The following is a 25,654-nucleotide window of genomic DNA, read 5'->3' as shown; positions in this document are numbered from 1 at the left end:
TTTGCATCCCTGCTTAACTGTTTGCCCTGGGTGAGTTTCTAACCTCTGGCACCTTATCTGCAGAAAGGAAATGACACCAGCCACCTCAGAGGGCTGAAGAGAGATAAGGTCCGCAAGGCATCCAGCAAAGTGCCTACAATACAGGAGGCATCGAGGAAAGCCAGGTGCAACTCGGACGAAGAGCCTGCACTCCAGAACCTCAGAGTCCGAGGCCTCCTACCACCGACCCCTGTGCACGGAGAAACCAGGCGGGAGCCACCAACGGTGGACACACCCAAGGGCTTACCCATGTGCCAGTCAACTTCTCCCTCTGTTCTCTGATTTCTTTTTAATTTTTAAAAATACTCTGTCCTTTAAGGCATTTTAGGTAATTCTGAGATGACTGCCTCACCCCATGGCCTCACATCCCGAACCATCCCCTACGGAAGAACCCAATCCAAACAGGCAAGCAGTCCAAGGGGTCACCAGCATCACAAGACACTTGACAGGGAACGTTTGTGCCAGAAGGGACCGAACACTCACTTCAGCAAGGAGACAGTCAAGGCCGGCCGAGGGTAGGTCTGAGCTGACAGAGCTGTGACCTTCATCACATCACGCTTTTACAGTTATGGTGGTAATGACATTAAGCACTAAAAAAAAAAGTGTATAATACAAAATATTTTATGTATATAATAGGCATTTAAGAAAATTTAAAAAGCAGTTATCTTTATAGCTAGGCTTAGCAAGATAATGAGATTCTATACACCAAAAGGCATAAGAACACAAAGGATTAGAGAACTCAGAGCCCATGAGCTCAAGATAAAATTCTAGTCACTTACTTCAGGAACAGAAAGTTGGGTCCCATTTTCTCAACTATGCTTTTACAGGGAAACTTTCAGTACTTTATATAATCTATAATTCAAGGGTCAATGACCCTAACTTGGGGGGGGGGGCGGTGCAGGGAGAGTGGTCACTCAGGTCACACAAAAAGAAGACTTCACTTTCTTTTAGGGAAATATAAGAGTTGGATTAATCCACTCTATATATTAACAGCAGACAACAAATTTTACTCCAGAGCTAGGAAACACTAAGAAACCAGCAAATTTTGATGGCCTAGGATGATTCATGTCACCAATTTTATGGAGGATGGTGGGCTGGCGGGGAAAAGGAGGGAGAAAAGACTGGGAAGAAGGAGAAGGTGGTGAAAAATTAGAGAAAACTAGGTGGAGGGAAAGAAAATGACACAGCAAATACTAGAGAAGGACAAACGGCGAGTCAGCCTGAGAGCTGACGGCAGTAACCCCTGGTCAGAGGTCAGCACTGGCCGCGCTGTTACCGGTCACCTCTGTGTACTGCCCACCCGGCTGCACTAATCCTTAAGTCTTCACGGGGAAATCTGGGCTCACCAGAGCAAAGATGGATTATTTCCTGGGTACAAAAGCGCTGAAAGAGGAATACCAGACACTTGCAAAAACTCAAGTCTAAATTCTACAGCCTTCACTCTAGTTAAAACTGGCTTCTATTTCTCCTTTACTAGGACTGGCTGGATTTTCCACTTCTAACAGCCTAGTTCACACAATTCTCCAATTCAACCAATGTCTGTGGAAGGCCTACTGTCTGGGGCGGGGGAAGGGGGGCAGACAGTGGGGCGGACACAGCAGAACAAAACAGAGGGGCTGCCCCTTCACAGGGCTGATGAGTGACACAGGGGGAGGGCGGACCCACCTTTAGTTGTTCCCTGCGTGTCTCCAGAAAGGGAGCGGGGGAGCAGAAGGTCTCCTTGGACACTCCCGCCCCCACACTCAGATCTTTCAAGGGCAACTCAGAGTCCTAGCCAAGGAGAAGGAAAACGGAGTAAATCTAAAGACTGACAAGAAAATATTAAATGTTACAGTTAAAGTGCACCCTGATTCAAAACAAAACAAAACTGTAAGTGTTCAAACTGAACACAGCGTTCATTATCTGTAACCACAGAGACTATAACTCCTGAAATGAATAAACAGCCAGCGTATTTTTAGTAATACTTAAATGAGTTCATAAAGATGAGCCAACCTCCTGTATTACGAGATCCTGAAGTACCTTTGGAATCATTAAGAAGCAAGTTATATTTACTGAGTTGTACTGTTCAGTATATTTCTTGCACTTTGAATACTGGTTATCTCATGTTAGGAATCACGACTTAACATGTGGCCTGCCTAAGGTACACCGCAACAAATGGGCTCCATAATCAAACACGTTTGGGAAGTGTTGCACATTCTAAATACGGCTTGGAGGTTCACAATGTGTTTCAGGAAATTAAGTTTTCGACAAATCCTGTATTAAAGAAATCTGACAAATTTAGCCTGAGCCAGTATTTCCCTAACTTGACCACAGACCCTTTATTCATTTAATACTTATTAATGGTCCACAAATTGCTTCATGGAACACACGTGGGATATGCTACAGGTGCAGGGGATGCAGTGCTTAATTAATCTGAAAATACAATTGATTATCAATCTCCCAAGCATTCTGATGAACTGGTGTTTACTACATGGTATAGAAATACAAAAACTTCCCCAGTGAATTTCTGACTGGAATTCACTCAATAAGCTGACTTACTATATTTTAATAAGAAGTTATTTTTTAATGAGCTAAAATTGGATCTTTGTATGTTTATATAAGGGAATTTAAGTTCATTGTGTAATAATTTGACTTTGCTAAATTGCTGAAAGCTTATCTTCTCTAAACATGGGTTTTTAAATTTCCAGAACATACTGAGTATCTTAATTTCAGAAGACTCATTCCTTTAAAGGGAAAAATAGTGAATTAAAAATATGCTGATATTTACCTCTGCCTGTCACTTGACAGGGCGCGACCTGGCGACTAAACCACCACCATCACTTGATCTGGGCTCCCTGGTGGCTCACTAGACAGGCCTAATCACAAACATCTGTAACTGAGATGTGGCATCAACATGCTGGAGTTCATGAATAACAAGCATGGGACTATTGATTCTGTGGCTGTGGTGTTATTTATAATTTGGCTCCTCCTCTTGAAAAACTAACCTTAAATCCTGCACCGGAGGTTTTACAGAATCCAATTCCAGTGACTGAAAACGTTTCATCATTCCGTTAACAACAAAAATCAAACTCAACATTTATTTAGCACCTATTATATGCATGCCACTGGATTAAGCACTGTAATGATGAATGTATTTTTCCGGGTCCCCACTCAAGACAATGGTCTGACAAAACTCTTAGAAACTCAGGGGTTCTCCTGACAATGTGGGTGGCAGAGAGCAAACGGCTGCACTTACAGATGCTTACAAGACACCTGAGTGAATTTAGGACATCCACAACTGCCCCCAGTAGGCCAATAAGGCACAAGACTTCTTGAAAAACTACTGGTGTTAACTAAAACCTTACTATTACTTAATGCAAGATAACCAATATCAGATCTGGGTCAAAAACTTGAAAGCAGTTAAAGCTTCGCTATTCAACTTCACCTGTGTAACACTTTAAAAAAAAGAAAAAGCCAGTTAGGTAGCTTACTTAACCCACAAGCATTACAAAGGTATTAAGTGCAGCTTAGGTAAGTAGTTCAAAACTATCAGAGTTCTTCAATGACTCTAGGACTCCCAAATCGGAGGAACAGAGTGAACCTGAATTTTCAGAGAGCGTATGAGAGGGGAAGAGTGTTGCATCTACGTTATGCAACACTGAAAAAGACTTTTCACTTTCATGTAGAAAAGGAATGATGACTGCTGGAAATTTAAGAGAGAAAATGAACCAATTTCTAACCCTCTAACTGGAAGATCTAGCAGTAAGCAAGAAAATCAAGACAATTCTACAAATTACTCTTAAAACACAGCAGCAAAGAGACTGATGAGCCTCAACAATCTATATAGCCGTGCATACAGGAATATTTCCCCCTAGATTAATACATAAACAAAAGCATGAATTCCAGCTCTAAAATTTCAAATCAGAGAACCAGAAAGCGTCTGCAGTCTGTCTTCACGAACTTTTTTTCCTTTTTTAAAAAAGGAAAAACACCTTTCCTTTAGAAAACCTTAACAAAGACGAAGCCCAGAAACTTTGGCAAAACACAGTCAAGGCAACAGGCGCTGGAGAAGACACGCAATTTAAAAAAGTTACCAAATGTCCCAGTAAGACTGGTTGATAAATTAACTTCGTTCTGCTGAATGCTTCAAAAACTGCGTTTCTGATAGTATTTTCTAATTACACAGGCTTTAAGAACAACATGTATGCTAATAAACGGGCACCTCAAATACATGTGCAATGAAGCAAAGCTGATATTCCAGATTACATTTTAAATAGTTCAAAGAAAATGGAAAACTGCAACTGCAGGCTTGCGCAAAGCCCAAACCGGGAAAACACAACTGGGCGGCAGGGTCCAGTACCCCGGCTTCGCAGGCTGGCCGCCCTTCCCTTCCACCGGGAGAACCAGAAGAACAAAGTTCACACTGACTGAACGTTCAGGGTCGCGCCAGAATATCCGGGGCGGGGGGCGTCCTCCGCACCCGCTGTCCGGTAGGGAATGGATTCAAGCGCCTCGGTCAAGTTCACAAGACGGCACGACAGACGTGCCCCAGGAACCGACGCCGCGGTTCAGGGAGCGTCCTCCTCACAACTCGGCTAAGGGGGGCCCCCAGGACCGGGGTCGGTCCTCCTCCCGGCGCCGCCCGGGCCAGGACAGTCCGCGGGCGTCCGTCAAAGCCGAGCGAGAGGGCAACGCGGCCGAGGACGGAGCCCCGCCCGGCCCTGCGGGAAGGCTGCCGCCCCGCGGGGCCCGAGTTTCACCGCGGACCGCAGTCCCGGAGCCGCCCGCCCGCCCGGCGCCCCTTTACCTTGCTGCCGTTGCCTCCGCGAGGCTCGGACTCTGCGAGGCTGTAGCCGGGGGCCCGGGTCGAGGCGGCCGTCTTCTGGCCGGGTGGGAGGCTCGGCCCGCCGGGCGGGAGCGGCGCCGCCGCGGGGCCCGGCACGTCCTCGGCCTCCTTGCCGCCGGGGTACACCCCACGGCTCTCGGAAATGTGGATGCTCGGGGCGCAGCCCATGCTGGCGGCAGCGCCGCGGACACGCTGGCGGGCAGCCGCGATCCGGTCAGTAAACGGCCCGCCCGGCGCCTCGGGGCCGCCGCGTGCGCCGTGTCATCTCCGCCTGGGCGGGCGGCGGCGGCGAGCGCGGGTCTCCCGTCAGGAAGTGCGGCCGCCCCTTTTATCGCGGTGCGGGCGCGGCGGCGGCGGAGGCGGCTGCGGCGGCGGGGAGGGGGCGGTGGGGCGGGCAGCGCACCGCGGCCGCCCCTCCGAACATGCCCTTCCAGAGGAGGGAGCCGCCGGCCGTCTTCCCTCACATCGCCGCGCTCGCCTCGGCCGCGCCGCGCTTCCGGGGAATTTCGGGGGAGGAGATTTGCGCTCTCCCGGCCCGAGAGCCGACAAGTCCCCGCCGAGCGAGCGACGCCGCCCTCGCCGTGAGGCGGCGCGACCCCCCGGGGGAGGTGTGCTCCCGGCTACGCCCGCTCCGGCTCCGGAGGCGCTGTGGCCGGCACCTCCAGAGGCCCCGGGCTCCCACGTCCCTCCGCCGGCCGCCCCACGGATAAATGCCCTTGGTCCGAGGGCTGGTGGCGGAGAAACCTAGACTAGATCTCTGGCGGTTGAGCGGTGCGGGCCGGAAGAATCCCGTCGGGACAGCAAGGCCGCGTCCACCCCGGGAGGGACGGAGGGACGCGGACCTGAGGCCGCGCCGTCGAGAAGCGCTGAAGCGGCGGCGCTCGCCCAGGAGCTGCGGGCGGCGCGGCTCCGGCTCCGCATTCCGGGCCGGGTCTTGCCGGCAGCACGCCGCGCCCAGCCCCCAGCGGTGACCTCCAGCGGGTGCTGGCGTCAATGCAAAGCAGCTGGGGTGCCCGCCGCCGCCTCCCGGCTCCGCCCGCCACGGAGCATGCGCGGCCACGACGGGAGGGGCGCGCGGCCAGGCTGCCAGAGGGAAAACGACTTACCCATGGCTGCACGTGGTCACCCCCGAGCCAGTGGTCTTGATCTCCGGCCTGAGGCCACTAAAACCCATACCGCAGGGTTCGAATCCCGGCTTCGGAACTTAGCAGCTGTGTGACTTCGGTCAGGGCCCTGTCACTGAGCCATTCAAGAGCCAGGAGGGCGGGGGCGGTGACGGGTGTTACTGACTCGGGCTCAGTCCGTGTCCTCGCGCGCCAAGACCTGGAGCCCTAGGCCCGCCTACACCGGCGACTGGGAGGCTGGGATGACAAGAAGCCACATTTCGTGGCAGGCTGGGGATGCCCTCCTACTCGTCCTTAACCAGAGGAGGCCTGTGATGACGCCAGATGCGTTGGCAGAAGGGCACCCCACACACATCGCCACCCGCTCACTGTGTGACCTTGGGCGAATCCCTTAGCCTCTCTGTGCTGGGTCTCCTCCCACGATAAACTGGAGGGTGGCACCCCTGGGTGTGCATCACGTACCCTGGAGTTGCCCACCTCGGACCCACCCTCACTCCCGCCCCTCCATCCCTGCGGCTCGCGGTCAGCCGAGACCCCAGCACAGCACGGCTAGTCCCTTTCCTCTGCCGCCGTCCACACCTTTCCTAGCGCGGCCCTGGAACGACCCTGAGGTGCCGCCCACTCCCGCCTTGGTCCCGGCTACTCTGAAGACCTGGAGGGGTATTCCGGGCTGGAGTCCCTGCTCCAGCGCCGGGTACCCTGCGGCGGCTCAGGCTTCAGGGTACCAGGGAACCGAAGATCCACAGCCCCCGTGCCCCCTCCAGCAGGGATCTTTAGGGCCTGAGGTGGGCACCGGGCAGTTCCCCGAGGGCAGCCGAGCAGAAAGGCCCGGTAACCGGGGAGCAGCTTCCCGCTACCCGCTACCGCTATCGGCCCTCTTTATTAGCCTAGCTGGCCCAATCCACTGGCACATGATTTACATTATCAAGTTCAAGCACATTTAGCAATAATCATAATACCCTCCCTGCCTTATAAAAGTACCAACGGCTTAATGACGATGTCTTAAAAGACACAAGGGATGATTTTTACTATCACCAGTAATTCTACCAAAACTGCAGTATTTTCTGCCTCAGTGCTCCTGGATTTAGAAGGTAATTTTTCCAGGCAGAACCTGACTCTTCTAAATAAAGCGTAATTGGTGAAGAAAATGCTTTCAACCATCACAGAGTTTGAAAGTCTGTCTCAAATCCTCTGTCCTCCCTGCCCTGCCTCACTGAGAAGTCTGGCCTTGATGACTACCAGCACTGACCTTGCCTCCTTCCAGCACTCCAGGGTGCCTCCTGGGCCCACCTTCTAATACAGGACATTGTTGTCCTGGCCTCTCTCTGGAAATCCTTGAGCCCTGCTCTAATTACGGGTGAGGACACTTACCCCCAGCTGACCCTGATCCCATTATCCATAGCTGGCCTCCTGCGCTGCCCTGTGCTGTCCTGAGCTGGTCACTTACCCTCTGTTCTCAGAGAACTGTTGCATAGCCACATTAACTGATTTCCAGGTCTGCAATTTAGGAATGCTAAACTTAGAGACCTAAAACCAAGAATGAAGTAGGAGAAGGCAGGAATGGTGGGAGACATTTGCCTACTTCTGGGGTCACAAGGAGCAACCCCCCACTCACTTTCATCCATACTCTGGAACTCAGTCTGGAACACTCCAGGAAGTCACAGCTTCCCCCCTCACCTCAGCTTCGACTGCCTAGCATCAATTCCACCACAGCCCTCCTTCCCTGGCCATCATCTGAACCTCAAAGTCCCTGAACACTTCTCTACCCAGTTTCCCCAGACCTCAGTGACAAGGGACACAAAAGGAGTCACGGTGACAGAACTAACCCAAACCTCACTGGCATGTGCCACTCACTGGCTCACCCAGGACTCCTGAGCCCCTGTGAAGAATCCCTCCATGTGGATGTGTGTGGAGAGAGCTCACACACAACCCCACTCCTGCTACAGGAGAAGCACCCCCAGCCATGTGGGTACCTGGAAGTTGGTGGCATGCAGGAGAACATACTCCCCCACCACCCCAATCCATTCTCCCCCACAACTGCAGGGACCCCCAAACAGGACTGCTTGACCCCCCACCAGGCTCAAACTTGTCAATGAATGTCGACTTCAGTTCTTATTCTGCATGAGGTCAACGGGACTGGGAAAGGACTCAGCCAAGGGACAGAGGCCAGCCTGGCACCCCCACTCCCACCCCCCCAACACACAGGCCATTTCCAGGAGACTCCTCAGTCCTCCGACCCCCTCCCCAGTTCATGAGAGACATGAAGATGCAGCGTTCCACGCAGCTTTATTCTATGTGAAACCCAAACCAGCTTATTTCCCTCGCCTCTCACTCGTAAGCTGATCCTTTTCTTTACAACTGGTGCTCCCTCCGGCTTTATTTCCTCCCCCGGGAGTCAGCATTCAAAGGCTGCTCCTGGCAGCCATGGCACCCAGTGTTCCGCTCCTCTCCTTGCCTCCCCTGAACTGGGCTGGAAGCAGCCAAGAGCGGGAGAGATCCCACACCCTGAGGTGCGAATCCCAGTCCTGCCACACGCCCTCTCTCCAAGCCACTTTCCTTCACTGTAAATCTAGGATTAATGATATCTACCCTTCAGGGATTAAATAGGCTAACTGATGTCAGATGCCCAGAATAATTACTGAGCGCCTGTGTCTTAGCTTTTGCCAGCTTCTCCTGGGTCCTTTCAACACCATCTTCCTGCAGGCCTGCCCCTAGACTGCCAAAAACTGCTGGAGGAAATAAAATTACCCAGAGGATCCATACCACTATACATCTGTGGTGTCAGACTTCGGTTCATCTCTCTAAATTGCAAGGTTTTGTACAATGTGATTTTTAAATCTTCTTAAATCACGTTCATATGTGCTAGAAAAATAGTAAAAAAAAATAATTAAACAGCAGAAGTATATAAAATGTGCAGAGGCAAAGGAAAGCCTTTCTTCCTTCCCCACTCCCTTCCTTCCGTAGAGGTAACTATTGTCAACAGTTTGGACCATATGCTACCAGACCTGTTTCTATGTTAAATAATCACACACACACACACACACGCACACACACACACGCACACACACACAGCTATTAGAATATCACAAGCAGGGCTGCAGTGAACATCCTCGAATGCATCTTTTTCTGTTAAGATGGACTCCTAAAAGTTGACTTGTTTGGTGAAAAGGTATGTACCCTCTCATCCCATCCCAGCTCCAGAAGGGATGGAAGGAAATGAAAACATAGAGCTGGGCTAGCTGTGCGATTGAAAGGGGGAACCCTTTAGCCACACCCTCTGCACCTGGGTAGGGAGGATCTAGCCACCCCAGATACAAAACTTCTGTTGATCATCCTTTCCAGGCCCCTGGCCGGCTTACATTCATCTCTCTCCGTACTCCCAAGCCCTGAGTACTGTGTTTGAATGTTCCTGCCTTTCTCGGGTAAGGGACTGGGTGATCCACCCTGAAGGCCAGAACTGCAAGGAGAGAGCAGCAGTTCCCATAGGTGAGGACGGCAGAGAGAAGCCCCCGGATGCTGTCCTCTGACTCCACAACCCAGGCGCGCCCCAGCACTTCTCTCCTCTGGCTCTGGACCTTGGTACTCAGGATTCTCCTGGAGCTTAGAACTGACCACCCACTATGCACCCCTTTCTCAGAATGACCATATTCGCTCCTGCCATCTCAGACTCCCCAACAAGGGGGCTCTGCCTCCAGTGCTGGCTCCCCGCCACCCTTGACTCCAACCACACTCTCCCACTAGGTCAGGGGGTCACACCTCTCCCACCTACTAGAAACAGTCTCAGATTCCAAACACTGCTGTATCTGGTTGTAAAGGTCAGAGCCACACTCTGCCAGTTCAGCCAGTGTTAGTTGCTCAGTTGTGTCCGACTCTTTGTGAACCCATAGACTATAAACCACCAGGCTCCTCTGTCCATGGGATTCTCCAGGCCAGAATACTGGAGTGCGTTGCCATTCCCTTCTCCAGGGGATCTTCCCAACCCAGGGATCGAACCCAGGTACTTCTTGCTTCATTTCCTCAGAATACAGGAAGAGAAAGGGAGCGCAGATCAGGGCCTCAGATGCCATTAGGACCATCTCACAGTCCTGACTGCTCGACTCTCGACATAATTTCTTGTGATGCTGAAAACATGACCTTTCGGAACTCCCATCTCTACCTTCCCAGCCCCACAATGACACTGTCGGTTTCCACTGCAGAGTAAGTTCCTTGTCCGAGGTTCCTAATTTGGTAGGTTCCCTACCCTCAGGACCCTATGCTTAGAGAGGCCCCAGTCTTGGTTGATGCTCAACCATCTTGAAATTCCTAACAAGTGTTGAACAAGAAGCCCCATATTTTCCTGTCACACTGGGCCCCACAAGTTCTGCAGCTGGTTCTGCCTCCCTCCTCTGAGAAGTGCTTTGTTCAGGTGTGTGCAGGGGAAAGAAGCACAGGGTAGTGCCAGCAAAGAAGGTGGTGTCTCAGGAAAAATTCACAGGGCCTTCCCTGAAGGTCCTGCTGTTATTTCACAACAACAGTCCTTGTCTCCATCTGCCCTGGACCCAGCACCCCAGCCCGGCTCAGCCTCTGGCCTCACCCTACCTCCCTGGCAGGTGGGACAGGCCTCAGGTTGCCTCAGGAATGGTCACCTCAAGAAGCAGGCCACAGGGGTTGGATAACTGTTGGCTTCCCCTTTGTGAGAGCAGGAGTAGGGGAGCAACACAGGGTCCCCCAGCCTAGAGGAGGAGAGCAGTGTGTCCAGACAGCCCTGAGATGGGACCCTGATGATACTAGGCAGCCAGACTGTGTTAGGATTTCTGCCAAGCACACCACGTGTGTGACCTCATTTATTCCAAAGGCACTGAGGCTTTTTAGAGCGAGGGCTGATGCAGGTCTTTAATAACCCAATACCTATCCTCTATAAAGGCTATGAAAAACAGAAGGATGCTTCTTTAATACAATTAAGTGTATTTATTTCCAGCTAAGAGCTTTCAAGACATTTAATAGTGAAGCCCTAGAATACTCCCCAGGGCTGGGACACAGCAGGTCTACTCTAAAGAGAGTCCCAAGACCAAAAAGCACTTGACTGGAGCATAATTAATGGATTCAGAAATAAAACAAAGGGCAACCACCCTTGCTACTGTTACCTAGTGTTGTCTAGATGGTCTGAGAAATGCAATGAGGTACAGCTTAGAAATGACAGCACAGATATTTGGACTGGAGAGAAAATTGATCATTAATGGTGGACAATATAGCTTTATATGTAAGATACTCAGTAATCAATGCAAGAGTTATTAAGATGAAAGATTTCTCTAAAGTGACGAGATTAGAAGTAAATAAGTGAGACTTCCCTTCTTTGAAATGAGAAGCTGAATCACAAAATGTTAGATCTAAAAGGGACCGGGAGGACTTCCCTGGTGATCCAGTGGTTAAGAATCCACCTGCCCGTGCAGCAGACACTGGCTCGATCCCTGGTCCGGGAAGATTCCACATGCTGTGGAGCAACTAAGGCCGTGCGCCACAACTCCTGAGCCAGTGTGCCACGGCTTCTGAAGCCTGCCCACAACAAGAGAAGCCCACACGCCAAACAAAGAGTAACCCTCCATCACTGCAACTAGAGAAAGCCCGAGCAAAGACGCAAAGAACCAGCGCAGCCACAAATAAATACATAACTTAACTAAGTAAAAGACTGATACTCTAGACTGTCAATGGCCCGTCAGAAAATACAATGACAAAATGGAACCCAGGTTTCCCCAGACTTCACCTGGGTCACCATGGTGGTCATAACCCACGTTTTGCTGGCTCTTTCCCCTCTACTAAGGCAGGCCTCCAGCCACGTTTCCCCCAGTTACTTCTGGGAGTGTCTGAAGGTGGGTCTGAGGGAAGGTAGTGAGATCACCCACCATCCTCTCGTTGCTGGTACCCCTGTACCATGGTAACTGCAGGGCCTCTGGCACAGACTCCTGATGCTGTGAGAGCTGAGGCTCTGGGGTCCTCAGGGCACTGAAGCTCCTCAGGGCACTGCGCTCCAGGCACACACTGGGGAAAAAGGACACACTTACAGGGTCACCAGCCATGTATCAGTTTGCCCAAGACTCTGCTGGTTTGAACACTGAAAGTCCTGCACCCTGGAAACCCGCAATCCAGGCAAACCAGGCTGGTTGATCATCTTACACCTCCTTCATACACATGTATGCACTCACACACGTGCACATATAAACACACACACAATGTCTCACATTGTCTCCTAGGCCCGAAAGCCATGCTGTCTGTGCCCTGTGTCTTGCAGAGTTTATATCTGGGCAAAGAGCCCTTCCAGGCTTCCTTGATGGCTCAGCAGTAAGGAATCCGCCGGCAAGGCAGGACACTGGGGTTCAGTCCCTGGGTAGGGAAGATCCCCTAGAGAATGAAATGGCAACTTGCTCCAGTATTCTTGCCTGGAAAATCCCATGGACAGAGAACCCTGGTGGGCTCCATGGGGTCACAAAGAGTCAGATATGACTTCATGACTAAACACACACACACACATATATATATTAACATTTGAAAATTCTATGACATTCAAATATCTGCATCCATATATGAAGTTTTACTGGAACACAGTCACACCCGCTTGTTTACACATTGTCTATTGTTAGGGAAATTAAATAAATCATTTTGTTTAGGCTTAGGAAGCAAAGCAGAGCAGGCCTCTGACCCTTGCTTCTAACCTGCCTGGACACTGCCCTGACTGTGAGTGACTGCCTGCTGTGAGTGCAAGACTTGCAGCACCATAGATAACCTGGGGGAAGCATTTTGAGATTAGTGAGCCCCTGGAGGGGACCTGGCCAACCAAGCCCCAGGCTTAACAACATTCCAAGTTTTACAAGACAAAACAAACAGCATTAAAATGAAACCAGGCTTGCGATTTGGTCACTGATGATGATATCAGTTTGAGTCCTGGGATTATAAGCAGGAACCCAGAACTGCAATCTTTGAAGTCTTACCACGGAGCAGACGTGCTGCCTGGGACCTGGGCTTCAGATGTGCTGACAAGGGACTTGCCAGCGCTGTTTAAGTCTGGATGTTGGTCAAAACCCAGTTTGATGATGTGTCCTCTGCTTTTTATATTTCTCTTTTCTTTTAATGTTAGTATATTGAAAGTAAGTTAGATAATTCTCTAATAAATATATGTATTATTTATTTGTATATAATGAGTGGCTTCTTTTGTTAACAAATCCTTTAAACCTGAGACGAAAGTGAAAACTTTGGGCAAAACATCTATGGCTACTTTTGCAACTCTTCCAGCGTCAGTCCACAGACTTCCTCTTGGGGACTCAGACTCACACCCGTGCCTGGGTAGTGCAGGGAGACCCCAGAGCCTGGTGACTTGCCCTGTGCTCCACCCTCACCAGACAGTTTGCTCCTTCCCACCGCTTCCGTCAACCTGCCGCAGCATCAGCTAAACCTGGAGCCTGCCCTACATAGAAGCATCACCATCTACATCTCCCCAAAGCCCCATGAGGTTAATGTTATCTACTGGGGGGGACAGGGAGGCTCAGAGAGGTTAAATAACCTATCCTAGGTCACACAGACACCAGACAGCAGAACGAGGCTGCCCGAGCTGACGCCAAAGCCCAACCTGTCCCTACTGTGCCAGCATTTCCACAAAAATAAGCTTTGGCTTATTTTTAATAAGTTGTTGTTCTTGTTATTTAGTTGCTAAGTCTTGTCCGGGCCCATGAACTGTAGCCTGCCAGGCTCCTCTGTCCATGGGCTTTCCCATGGACATACTGGAGTGGCTGACATTTCCTTCTCCAGGGTATCTTTCAGACCCAGGGATGGAACCCACATCTTCTGCATTAGCAGGCAGATTCTCTACTGCTGAGCCACCAAGGCAGCCCTGATAAATAAGCTACATATGGGAAACTGAGGAGCTGAACATCATGGATACTCGAGAGGCAGAAAGTGAAATATGATACATCCCAGAGCAAATACAGGCTGCTTCACTACCAGGATAAATGGGAGATGAAATGCAGGGCAGCACACTGTTTACCAAAAGTATTTGGGGCTTTTGAAATGTCAGCCGCGATGATCGTGAATCACTCCTCTTAAAGCCCTTAATCCAGAGTAACCCTCCTTTTTCCGCTGGCTCCTCTCCTGATTCATCGAGTTGCCTGAATCACCAGCCCAGAGTTCTGGGTCTCAGGCCTCCCAGGTTCCATGGGAAAATTGTCATTCGCTTCCCTGGGGAGGTGTGTCCTATGTAAGTGTTCCCAGGCCTGCCTGCAGGGGAGAGAAGGCTTCCAAGGGGGAAGACTCTAGCCTAACAGGCAAGTGTAGCTTGAAAAAGTCAAGGTGACAGGCGGAGTCTGATTATCATAACCAGGGTCCCGGATTTATCTTTATCCCCTCGTGCACAGTCTCTCTTAAGTGTCTAGCACGTGTAGGCACTAGGCTGGATACTGGGGACACAGCGATGGCAACATAGCCCCTGCCTATTAATGGAGCTCATAAGCTGCTCATAAGGCAGGCGTCGTTCAACTTCGTAAGAGTATAATTATAAGTTGATGAGTGCTGTGACGCACGAGGAGCTCTGAGAGTGTATCACAGCAGGAAATGACTTAACCTCGGATAGAGGAGGGTGAGCACCAGGATGTTTTCCCTAAGCTGAAATATGACTAGATAGCTATTCTCCATGCCCAGTACCCATTTATCCTTATTGTTCAGTCGCTCAGTTGTGTCCAACTCTTTGTGACACCATGGACTGCACCACACCAGGTTTCCCTGTCCTTCACCATCTCCCAGAGCCTGCTCAAACTCATGTCCATTGAGTCAGTGATGCCATCCAGCCATCTCATCCTCTGTCGTCCCCTTCTCCTCCTGCCTTCAATCTTTCCCAGCATCAGGGTCATTTCCAATGAGTCATTTCTTCACATCAGGTGGCCAAAGTATTGGAGTTTCAGCTTCAGCATCAGTCCTTCCAATGAACACTCAGGACTGATCTCCTTTAGGATGGACTGGTTGGATCTTCTTGCAGTCCAAGGGACTCTCAAGAGTCTTCTCCAGCATTCATCCTTGAAGCTACCTCATTTTCACCTCTAGTATAACCTCAAGCTATTTGGGTGGAATATTTAGGATGCACCACATCCCTGGCTATAGAAATTAATCTAGAAATAGGCACATGATCCAATCCAGAGTTAATGAGTGTCAGTGTTATTGGTTGAACCCCTGATCAAGCCATACCTAAAGTTAGAACTACATTTGGACTTTTCAGCTTTAACAACTGCTGCTTTTGATTAAGCCTCTTTGTGGGTCTAAAATTTTGGTCTCTTGCAACTAAAAATGTCCTATCTGAGCTACAAGGATGAGTCAGAAAGTCATATACAGGATATATAGTAGTGAGTGAATGAGTGAGTGAGTGAAAGTCTCTCAGTCGTGTCCAACTCTTTGTGACCCCATGGACTGTACAGTCCATGGCATTCTCTAGGCCAGGATACTGAAGTGGATAGCCATTCTCTTCTCCAGGGGATCTTCCTGACCCAGGGGTCGAACCTGGGTCTCCTGCATTGCAAGCAGATTCTTTTCATCAGAACCACCAGGGAAGGGATCAGCGGGCAGGAGGAAGGGAAAAGCCAGTCTGGCTCTGGCAGCATCGTGGCAGTGGCTGTGGCTGGGTTGGTGGCAGCAGTAGTGGGGGGTGGGGTGAGCATAGGGGGCAGGACCTCTAGCAGCTCAGCAGCGAGGTGTGTGTCCTCCTGGAGCCAAGCAGCTTCTTGACCCCTGGGAAACACCCTTGTCACGTTTCTATGTCTCCAGCTCTTTCAACACCTGTTGGCCCATTCCCCTCATTAAATTGTTACCTTTGCCTGAGATATCTCGAGAGGTTTGTAATTTCCTGGTTGGCCACTGATGGATGTAATCACCGATGGGGTGACTGTTATGAACCGCTGCTCTCATTGGCAGAAGGTGTTACTCCCAGTGGCTGCCAGGGTAGTCTGCTGGCTTAGGAAATAGCAGATAAGACAGAGGAAGATGGGGTTTAATCTTGCTTGCTCTGCCTTTGGAGCTTTTAACCACTGTGCTACAGCAACTTCTCATTAAGGTTATACTGAATTTGGAGGCAGACACATTTCAAGGGCTTGAGTTAACACAGAAGAATTATGTCCCAGGATGACCATGGACTTGCGGTGACTCCAGAGAAAAAATATTTTCTCAGAGAATCAGATGTGTAGTTCCAGACTTGAGATCACCCAGGCTGGAACCAACAGCTTGTGATGAAATAGTTTGTCTGAGAGTCAGAATTACATTCACCCCTGACTGCCACCAACTCCTGGTGGAGAAAGGCCATGGACTGGAGAAAGGCCCCCCTCACTCTCAGGTCCCTATCTATAAAAGGAGGAGCCCAGCCATGGCAGACAAGGTTTGTTTCCTCCCCGACAGGTAGCTGTCCCCCTCTCACCTGCTTCCCAGGTCCTTCCCAGTCCATGGGGTGATGCTTGATTGGTTCCAGCCAATCGTGGTCATGCCTTTCCCCACATCAGAGATTGGTCTGGTCATGAGCATGTGACATACCCCTGGCCCATGCGACGTCTGGGGTGCTCTGGGGGTGTGGGGGGTGTGGAGAGGGGTCTCTGGGAAGGTGTGCTCACTGAAACAGAAACACAACAAAGACACGTGGGAACTTCCCAGGTGGTCTAGTCGTTAAGACTTCACCCTCCAATGTATGCGGTGCAGGCTTGGTCCCTGGTTGGGCAGCTAAGCTCCCACATGCCTCGAGGCCAAAAAACAAAACATAAAATAGAAGCAATATTGTAACGAATCCAATAGACTTTAAAAATGATCCATATCCAAAAAACAAGAGAGAGAGAGAGATTGGTTGCTTTCTTCCTCTGGAATGACTGGGTGAGAAAAGGATGCTCGGAGCCATTTCAGCTACCTGGCCCCCGTGAGGGGACAGCCTCCAACGCCTGAGAATGGTGGCACGGAAAGATGGACCGAAACTGTGCCGTCACTGTCCCCGGGGCATCAGAGACCTGCGCAGCATCTGAACTCCTTGTTACGTGGTGTAAAAGTTTCATTGTGTGAGCCACTTTCAGTTGGGTCTCCTGTCATCTGCAGCCCAAAGCCCTCTACCTGACATACAAGGCCACCAGTTGAATTTCCCTGTTCTTTTACTTTTTTTTTAATTAAAAAAAAATTTATGTATTTATGACTGCGCTGGGTCTTTGTTGCTGCCTGTGGTCTTTCTCTAGTTGCAGCGAGTAGCAGCCACTCTCTAGTAGTGCTGTGCGGGCTTTTCTTTTTTAAAAAAATATCTATTTGGCTGCTCTGGGTCTTGGCAGTAGCATGATAGATCTAGTTCCCTGACAAGGGATCAAACCTGGGCCCCTGCACTGGGAACGCAGAGTCTTAGCCCCTGAAGCACCAGGGAAATCCCTCTTTTTTTTTTTCAAACATTTTATTTTGTATTGAGGTATAATCGATTAACAATGCTGTGATAGTTTCAGGTAAACAGCTAAGGGACTCAGCCGTACACAGACACGTATCCATCCTCCCCAGACCCTGGGCGTGCAGACTCAGCAGCTGTGGCCCATGAGCCTAGTTGTCCCGCAGCATTGGGATCTTCCCTGGACCAGGGATTGAACCCGAGTACCCTGCACTGGCAGGCGGATTCCTAATCACTGGACCACCAGGGAAGTTCTCCCTGTCCTTTTTAGATCTAACATTCTTTGACTTGGCTTCTCTTTTCAAAGAAGGAAGCAGGGTTGGCAAGAGGGGACTTGTCCAAGGCCACACTGTGTGTGACAGAGTTCAGACTCCAGGCTGCTGCAGCCTCCCCCACCTTACCTGCTCTGTCTGAGCCTTACTACAATGATGGAGGTCAGTTCTTGTTTCTAAGAAATGCTTCATCATGTCACTCACAACTTCTCTGAGTGGGAGGGGAATACAAGATTGGATAAAGACGATCCTAGATAATCTCCCGCCCTGCAGCCTGCCCCTCTGCATGTGTGCCCTTGAGACCCAGAAGAACATGTCCAGAAGTCTGGATGGGGGCGGGATGTTTTCCCAGCTCGTAATTAGTAACCTTGGCAGTGAGGGTGCTGCCGGCCTCCATGGACCCCCCCGATGACTGTGCTCCCAGCTGCAGCTGATCAGAGGATCAGAGTTCAAAAAGAGTCCTTTTCCTTCTGAAAAGTGAGAGCCCGCCAGCACCCACATGAAGGATACAAAGAGCTCAGGGAATCCTGATTTCTGGCCCACCTTTAGGAGGAGAACCTCGCGTTAGTCTTTCAGTCGTGTCCAACTCTTTTCGACCCTGTAGACTATAGACTGCCAGGCTCCTCCATCCATGGCATTCTCCAGGCAAAAATACTGGAGTGGGCTGCCATTCCCTTCTCCTGGGGATCATCCTGACCCAGGATCAAACCTGGTCTCCTGCATTGCAGGCAGATTCTTTACCATCTGAGCCATCAGGGAAGCCCAGGAGACCAGACTTGTGTAAATTTACTGTTCTCCTGGCTCTTGGTGGCAAATTCTGAGATCCTCTTGGTTTCTGGCCATCCAAAGGACAGAAGCTGGAAGTCTCTGCTGGAATCAGCTCCATTCCAAAGTTGAGCAAGGAATCTCAGACAGGAGAGAAGGAGGGGAAGGATTCCACCCCTCCACAGAGACTTAGTCACAGACCTAGCTGGAGAAGCAGGCAGCACCAAAGTTGTATCATTACAGCAAGCAATTTTCTTTTCTTTTTTGGCTGTGCCACGTGGCACATGGGATCTTAATTCCCTACCAGGGAACTAACCTGTGGCCCCTGCAGTGGAAGCTCGGAGTCTTAACCACTGGGTGTCATTGTTTACTTGCTCAGTTGTGCCCATCTCTTTTGCGACTCCATGGAATGCAGCCCACCAAGCTCCTCTGTCCGAGGTATTCTCCAGGCAAGAATACTGGAGTGGGTTGCCATTCCCTTCTCCAGGGGATCTTTCCAACCCAAAGATCAAATCTACATCTCCTGCATTGCAGGTGCGTTCTTTACCACTGAGCCACCTGGGAAGCCCCTTAACTGCAGGACTGCCAAGGAAGCCCCTTTCTTTTGTATTCTCACCTAACTGTGACTACTTAGGCATGTAAAAGCCAAGTTTTCTTTCCCCTTGCAGTGCTTGTTCTTAGACCCTAGATGACCAAGTCAGATTTGTGAGGTTTGGAGTGATGGCCACAGGGGGGCCTGCAGCCTAGGAACCCACCTCTCCCTCTTCCCTAAACAAGGCTGGTGATCTAGGTTTCCTCTCTTGTATCTGCCAAGGGCTTAGGTTGTGAGTCACAGAATCCGACACTGGCTGTTTTAAGCAAAAAAGGAATTTGGGAGAAAGGCTATCAGGATGCTTCGGCCTCTAAATAGCACAATAATAACAGGACTTCTCATGTTGAATAACAAGAAGCGAAGCAACGGGTGCTCCAGGACTGGTTCGGTGGCTCAGAGGGGTCACGTAGTTCCCAGCCCCCAACATGACCCGATGACCCTCACCTCCTTGTACCTGCACCCTTGTGTGATCCCTCTCATGTTAAGTACTGCTGTGATGTGAAGATGACAGGACACTGCAGAAATGTCAGCAGGTGACTTCTAAGCTATGAAGTCACTGTGGTTTCTACCTCGCTCTGTCCCTTGGACAGCTCACTCTGGAGGAAGCCAGCTGAGGTAGGGTGAAAGAGTTACTCAGTCATGTCCAACACTCTGTGACACTGTGGGGTGTAGCCCCCCCAGGCTCCACTGTCCATGGAATTCTTGAGGCAAGAATACTGGAGTGGGTAGCCATTCCCTTTTCCAGGGGATGTTTCAGACCCAAGGATCAAACCAGAGTCTCCTGCATTGCAGGCAGACTTACCACCTGAGCCTCCAGGGAAGCCCGTGGTGGGATGAAGACTCAGGCGGCTCTAGGAGAGGCCCATGTACAGAGGAACTGGGGCCTCTAACCAACAGCCTAGGAGGGCGCCATCTTAGAAATGCACCCTCCAGACCTGATCAGGCCTTCAAGGGTCTGCAGCCCCAACCAACAGTCTGACCACAACCTCGTGAGAGATCCAGGCCTGAACCACCAGCTTAGCCACACCGAGCTGGGCCTCGGACTGAAATTTTGCATCTAAGCCTCACAATACCCATGCACTAGTGTTATTGTTTCCCACAAGCAATGGTAAAGAATCTGCTTGCCAGTGCAGGAGACACAAGAGACGTGGGTTCGGTCCCTGGGTTGGGAAGATCTCCTGGAGAAGGAAATGGCAACCTACTCCAGTGTTCTTGTCTGGAGAATGCCATGGACAGAGGACCCTGGCAGGCTACAGTCCAGGGGGTCAGACATGACTGAGCACACACACACACACACACACACATATGCACACTGTGTATGGGTTTATTTCTGGGCTTTCTATCTTGTTCCATTGATCTGTATTTCTATTTTTGTGCCAATACTACACTCTTTTGATGACTATAGTTTCGCAATATAGCCTGATGTCAGGGAGACTGATTCCTCCAGCTCTGTTTTTCTCTCTTGGTATTGCTTTGGCTATTTGGAGTCTTTTGTGTTTTCATACAAATTAAAAAAAAATGCTATAGTTCTGTAAAAAATGCCATTGGTAATTTGACAGAGATTGAACTGAATTTGATTGCCTTGGGCAGTATAGTCATTTTGACAATACTGATTCTTCCAATCCAAGAAGGCCAGAGGCATCCCAGAAATGGAGCCTTCAGGCTGCTTGGTGGGGGTGGGGGGGAGGGGACAGGTCTCAGTGCCAAAGCGGTGACCTCTAGGAGAGCTCAGCTGAGGAATTTACCACAGGGCCTCCACCACTGGTGTTCCTGCCCCTGCAGTGGGCCACAGCCGACCCCCACCTCCAGGAGACCCTCCAAAACCTGCAGGTAGGTCTGGTTCATGCTCTAATGGAGTCATTCTTCTGGCCTGGGCCTCACTGCTCATGAAACCTTGTACGTGCCCTCAAGAATGGAGTCTGTCTCTCTCAGTCCCATGGAGCTCCTGCACTCAAACCCAGCTGGCCATCAAAGCCAAATGTTCTTGGGGCTCCTCCCCCCAATGCCAGACCCTCAGGTTGGGAGCCTAACATGGGCTCAGAACTCATTCCTGTGGGAGAACCTCTGCAGGTGTGGGATTTGATTACATCATGAAAGTGCTCCTCCTCCCCTGTAATTAAATTGTCTATGATCATCATTTCTAATGGTGGTGTATTTTATTGTGCTGTGTGCTTAGTCGCTCAGTCGTTTCTGAATCTTGGTGACCCCATGGACTGTAGCCCTCGAGGCTCCTCTGTCCATGGGATTCTCCATGCAGGAATACTGGAGTGGGTTGCCAATCCATCCTCCAGAAGATCTTCCCAGCCAGGGATCAACCTTCCCAACCCAGGTCTCCCACATTTACCATCTGAGCCACCAGGGAAAGGGATTCTGCCGGGCCAAATTCTGAAACTCATCAGGACAAGGAACTCCTTTCTATGTCTGTTCCATTTACTTCCTTCCTGGAATAGGAATGTCTGTAACTATTATCTTATGTATTAGGCAGTTAGAATAGGAAACAGGAGTTCCAGAGTGGCGGTGGCTAAAAGACAAGGAAGGGAAAAGCCCGCAAAAATAGAACAAAGGAAGGTCCAAGGACCAGAGTGAGGACCTCAGGTAGAACAAACAACACTCCTGGCCAGCCCAATTTACATAGGGCAGGCCCAGGGGGAGGAAAAAAACATATAAAAAGAGGAGCCAAAGGGCTCTCTCTCTTCCTCCCTCCCTCCCTTCCTCCCTCCCACACACACACGGGCACTCTTCTCTTTGTGTCTTTGGGTCGACATGCCCTCACGCCTCGAGGATGGATTTTCCTGCTATTTTCTAAATAAAATAGAATTGTAACACGTAGCTGTAACACGGATTTGTCTAAGAACTACAACACGGTCCGTTGGAGACCTGAGAGCTATAACACGGTCTGTCCAAGACCCGAGAGCTGTGACACGCCGAGGGCTTTAATGTCCGTCACTCCACATCTTTGTTGTGACGAGACAGAACCCAGGAGCATACACTCGCCTGACATCTATGGTGCCGTGACTCGGATTTAACCTGACTGAAGCAACCTCAGCAGGGCCGCAAAGAGGCCAAGCACAGCAGGAGCCAACTCAGCGAAAGCTCCGAAAGCTCCGGCGGTAGAAGCGGAACGCAAAGAAAACCCAGTGCAAGGGAAGTGACAAGAGGCCTATCGTGCTGGAAACCGGAACACCGAAAAACGAACTCAGCAGAAAGCTCACACGGCTCAGTCTCAGATTCCAGAAGACCTCTGGTTAAGGTAGGAGGTCCTCGCTCCTATAGCTGGAGGGATATATGCCTAACAAAATCTTAATTCCTTTACAATCTCTCGTTTCTTGTTTCCTCGAACCAGCCCCCACCCCCACCCCCCCAATTGGAGAACAGGTGGGCGGCAGTGGGCGAAACTGAGGGACTCTGGAGAGGCTGCTCTCTGGTATGTCCCAAAGGCACTATCTGCTGAGCCCCAGTAGCTGTTACCCAAGCCGGTGGGGGTTCTTCTGTCCTTACTCTTCTTTGTGCCAAGGATCAGGCCAATGAAATTGTGAGCACCAGTCAGATATTTAGCAGATTTTCCAGCAGGCTATGAAGGGGATTCCTTGCCACATTTTTCCCACTGCTTTTTCGTCCTGTCCTTCAGCTCTCTCTCCCAAGACTTGAGCCCGGCCAAAAGCAATAGGTAAGAGGTAGATTGCTTAGGATTCAGAAAGAAGCACACTCTGCAGGGTGCAAGCCATGGAATGGGGCCTGGCTAGATTTTGCAAGCGCGCGCGCCCAGGGTTAATTTATATGCTAATGAGTGGGAGGATCAGCGCAGCCATTGGGGAACCACCCACTCCTCTGTCTCCTGACAGTGCCTTAGAGCTGTCCTGCCACCTCTGGGTGTGTCTTTTGGTTTATAGATTGGGGATTAAGGTTTACTTGAATTTGACTTGTCATCTTGGACCCAACTGATTTTCACCGGTTTACATTATGCGCTTGTGCTATGTCATTCTTTCAAAGGTTGTGCTCTGCCCCCTTCCCTCCTGTTTCATGCTCTTTTCCTGAGCCCCGTCCAGACCCATAATGTCGCCTCTACAATCTTCTGGAGGTACAACCAGAAAATAGATGGCCCTTGGGAGGGAAATGCTCTATAATATCCAACCTCTCTAGATATTCAGCCCTTCATCTTCCATGTTTCCTACAACATATGCAACACCAGCATCTCTCAGTGAACCCGCTAGGACGGGCGCCAGGCACACAATGCCTGCTAGAAATCCATCAGCTGGCATCCCTTCAAAGGCAACTGGGCTTCCAGGGATAATGTTTGCCACTTTGGGAGTTAGCCCCGCAGTCCGTTTGGGCCCAAACCCTTACCACCCTTCTCCTAAAGTTACAAACATACCCTTGGATCAAATCTCCACTCCACTTTTATGGAACATCTGGTCTGTTGCCTCTTAACAAGTTTGCTCTTAAGCCAATTACTAACTCCTATAATCAGGACCCTACCCCCTTGTAGGCAACATTGCTCCACCCAGCCTATTATTAAAATACCTTAATGTCCCTAACAGGGCCAGATAACTCACTCCTTTGTCACTACTTCTGTTATTACCTAAAGTGGGTCTATGACAATGAAATGCTTACCAGGGGAGACCCCCTAACCTGGTCTTAAGAAGGACTAGGGGAAGAAATCAGTGACTTACACTCCCTTAGAGTAAGAGGACAAGGCTTATGACTGTTACACTGTTTCCCAGTCTCAGGGCACAGGCTTGGATTGCTTTACATCATGATATCTATTCCCATCTACGGTGGACAAACCAGCAATGAGTTAAGATCACAACCCCTTAATCCTACCCAGCACTGGTCACACTGGAGACCTTGGGGACGCCCAACTCCAGTCCGGGGGTCCCAGGAAGTCGACCTGCCTTGACATGCCTAGGGGTCGGTCTTCGAAAGGTTGTCACGCCTCAACCTGCTTCGGGATCCGCCAGTCCAGGGGTCCCAGGAGGTCGTCACGCCTCGACCTGACCAGGGACCCAACTCTTGGGAGGCCAACTTGCCTCGACCTGCCCAGAGATTCGATCTCCAGGAGGCTGTCACGCCTTAGCCTGCCTGGAGATCTGCACTCCGACCGGGGGACACCTGGCTTTCAGGTTGCAACAGTACTGGGTAGGATAAGTGTTAGGTAGGTAGAATAGGGAAAAGGAGTCCAAAATGGCGGTGGCTAAAAGACAAGGAAGGTCTGAGGACCAGAGTGAAGACTTCAGGCAGAACAAACAGAACAAACAGCACTCCTGGCTAAGCCCAATTTGCATAGGGCAGGCCCAGGTGGAGAAAAAACATATAAAAGGAGGAGCCAAAGCGCTTTCTCACGGACTCTCTCTCCCGCGTGCGTGCGCTCTTTTTTCTCTCTCTCTCTCTCTCTCTCTCTCACTTTCCTGCTATCTTCTAAATAAAATAGAGCTGTAACACTGATTTGCCTAAGAGCTGTAGCACGGTTTGTCCAAGACCCAAGAGCTGTGACACGCCGAGGGCTTTAATGTCCGTCGCTCCAAATCTTTGTTGTGACGAGACAAAGAACCGCGTGACAATAAGCTTCAAAAAGACTCACCCCTAAGGAAGTCCACCCATGGAAACTGAAGGAGGCCTATTAGTTTTTTTCTTTTTCTCCCTGTCATGACTGTCTTTTAGATGGGAAATAACCAATCCACTTCCTGGCAGATGCCCTTGAGATGCATCCTTGATAACTGGAAGCTGTTCGATCCTCTAAGGAGAAGTCGCTTAAAATTCTTTTGTGCCACTGCGTGGCCACAGTATCCACTGGGGGACGAGGAACACTGGCCTGAGGATGGGAGTTTAAATTACAATACTATCCTGCAACTAGAATTATTCTGCAAAAGACAAGGGAAATGGACAGAAATCCCTTATATCCAAATTTTCTTCCAACTAAGAGATATGAAAGAACTCTGTCTTAAGTATGGGATTGTTGTACACCCTAAAAGTGAGCCCACTAGGCAAATGGTGTTAGGCACAGGCAACCAAGAGAAGGAACCCCCCCCCCCCATAAAGGCTCACATCCCATACTCCCAAAGAGACTGGAGCCTTCCATAGCTCCCAAGTTGCCTTGTGCTCCTTCCTTGTATCCAAACGTGCCCCCATATCCAGGAGCACCCCCTCCACAAAAGCCAGCTGGAGTATGTCCCTTAGTTGAAACTGGAGGAGAATTTGGACCAACCTGGGTCCATAAGCCCTTCTCCCTCTTAGAACTAAGACAGATCAAACAAGACCTGGGAAGCTATACAGATGACCTAGGCAAATATATAGATACATTCCAACATATTACCTTGGCCTTTGACTTGACGTGGAAGGACATCATGGTCATATTTAGTCAAACTTTATGTGACCCTGAACATACTAGGGTCTTAAAGGAAGCCCGAAGGTGTGCAACAAGACTTCACACGTCAAGCGATAAATACCCAGTAGGGGAAACTGCAGTCCCCTCCTCCGACCCTAATTGGAATTATAATGACCCTGAGCACATCTGGGAAAAAGATCATATTCTAATCTATGTGAAGGCAAGACTGAAAGCAGCCCAACAAAAAGTAATTAGCTGTGCCTGGGTCTCAGCAATAACTCAGGAGCCCAATGAGAACCCCATTGCCTTTC

At 50.2% G+C, this 25,654-nt stretch overlaps 1 protein-coding gene across 3 annotated transcripts in view; it reads right to left on the bottom strand.

Moving 5' to 3' along the window:
• PDE8A (phosphodiesterase 8A) overlaps positions 1–6,575 on the bottom strand; it is a 147,272-nt gene extending 140,697 nt beyond the window's left edge. Inside the window, exon 1 of one of the 3 annotated variants that reach the window (XM_061394006.1) lies at positions 5,971–6,575. Coding sequence is in view for 2 of the 3 variants with exons in the window: in XM_061394005.1 (XP_061249989.1) it covers positions 4,826–5,032 (207 nt within the window). In the remaining variant the exon portion in view is untranslated. Of the gene's footprint in view, positions 1–4,825; positions 5,736–5,970 lie in introns of those variants that run through there. The other 2 variants (XM_061394005.1, XM_061394004.1) reach the window with 2 other exon arrangements.
• Positions 6,576–25,654: the final 19,079 nt, after the last annotated feature.

The sequence above is a fragment of the Bos javanicus genome, chromosome 21, assembly GCF_032452875.1.
Source record: "Bos javanicus breed banteng chromosome 21, ARS-OSU_banteng_1.0, whole genome shotgun sequence".
NCBI lineage: Eukaryota > Metazoa > Chordata > Mammalia > Artiodactyla > Bovidae > Bos > Bos javanicus.
This window is presented reverse-complemented; position numbering and strand designations above follow the sequence as displayed.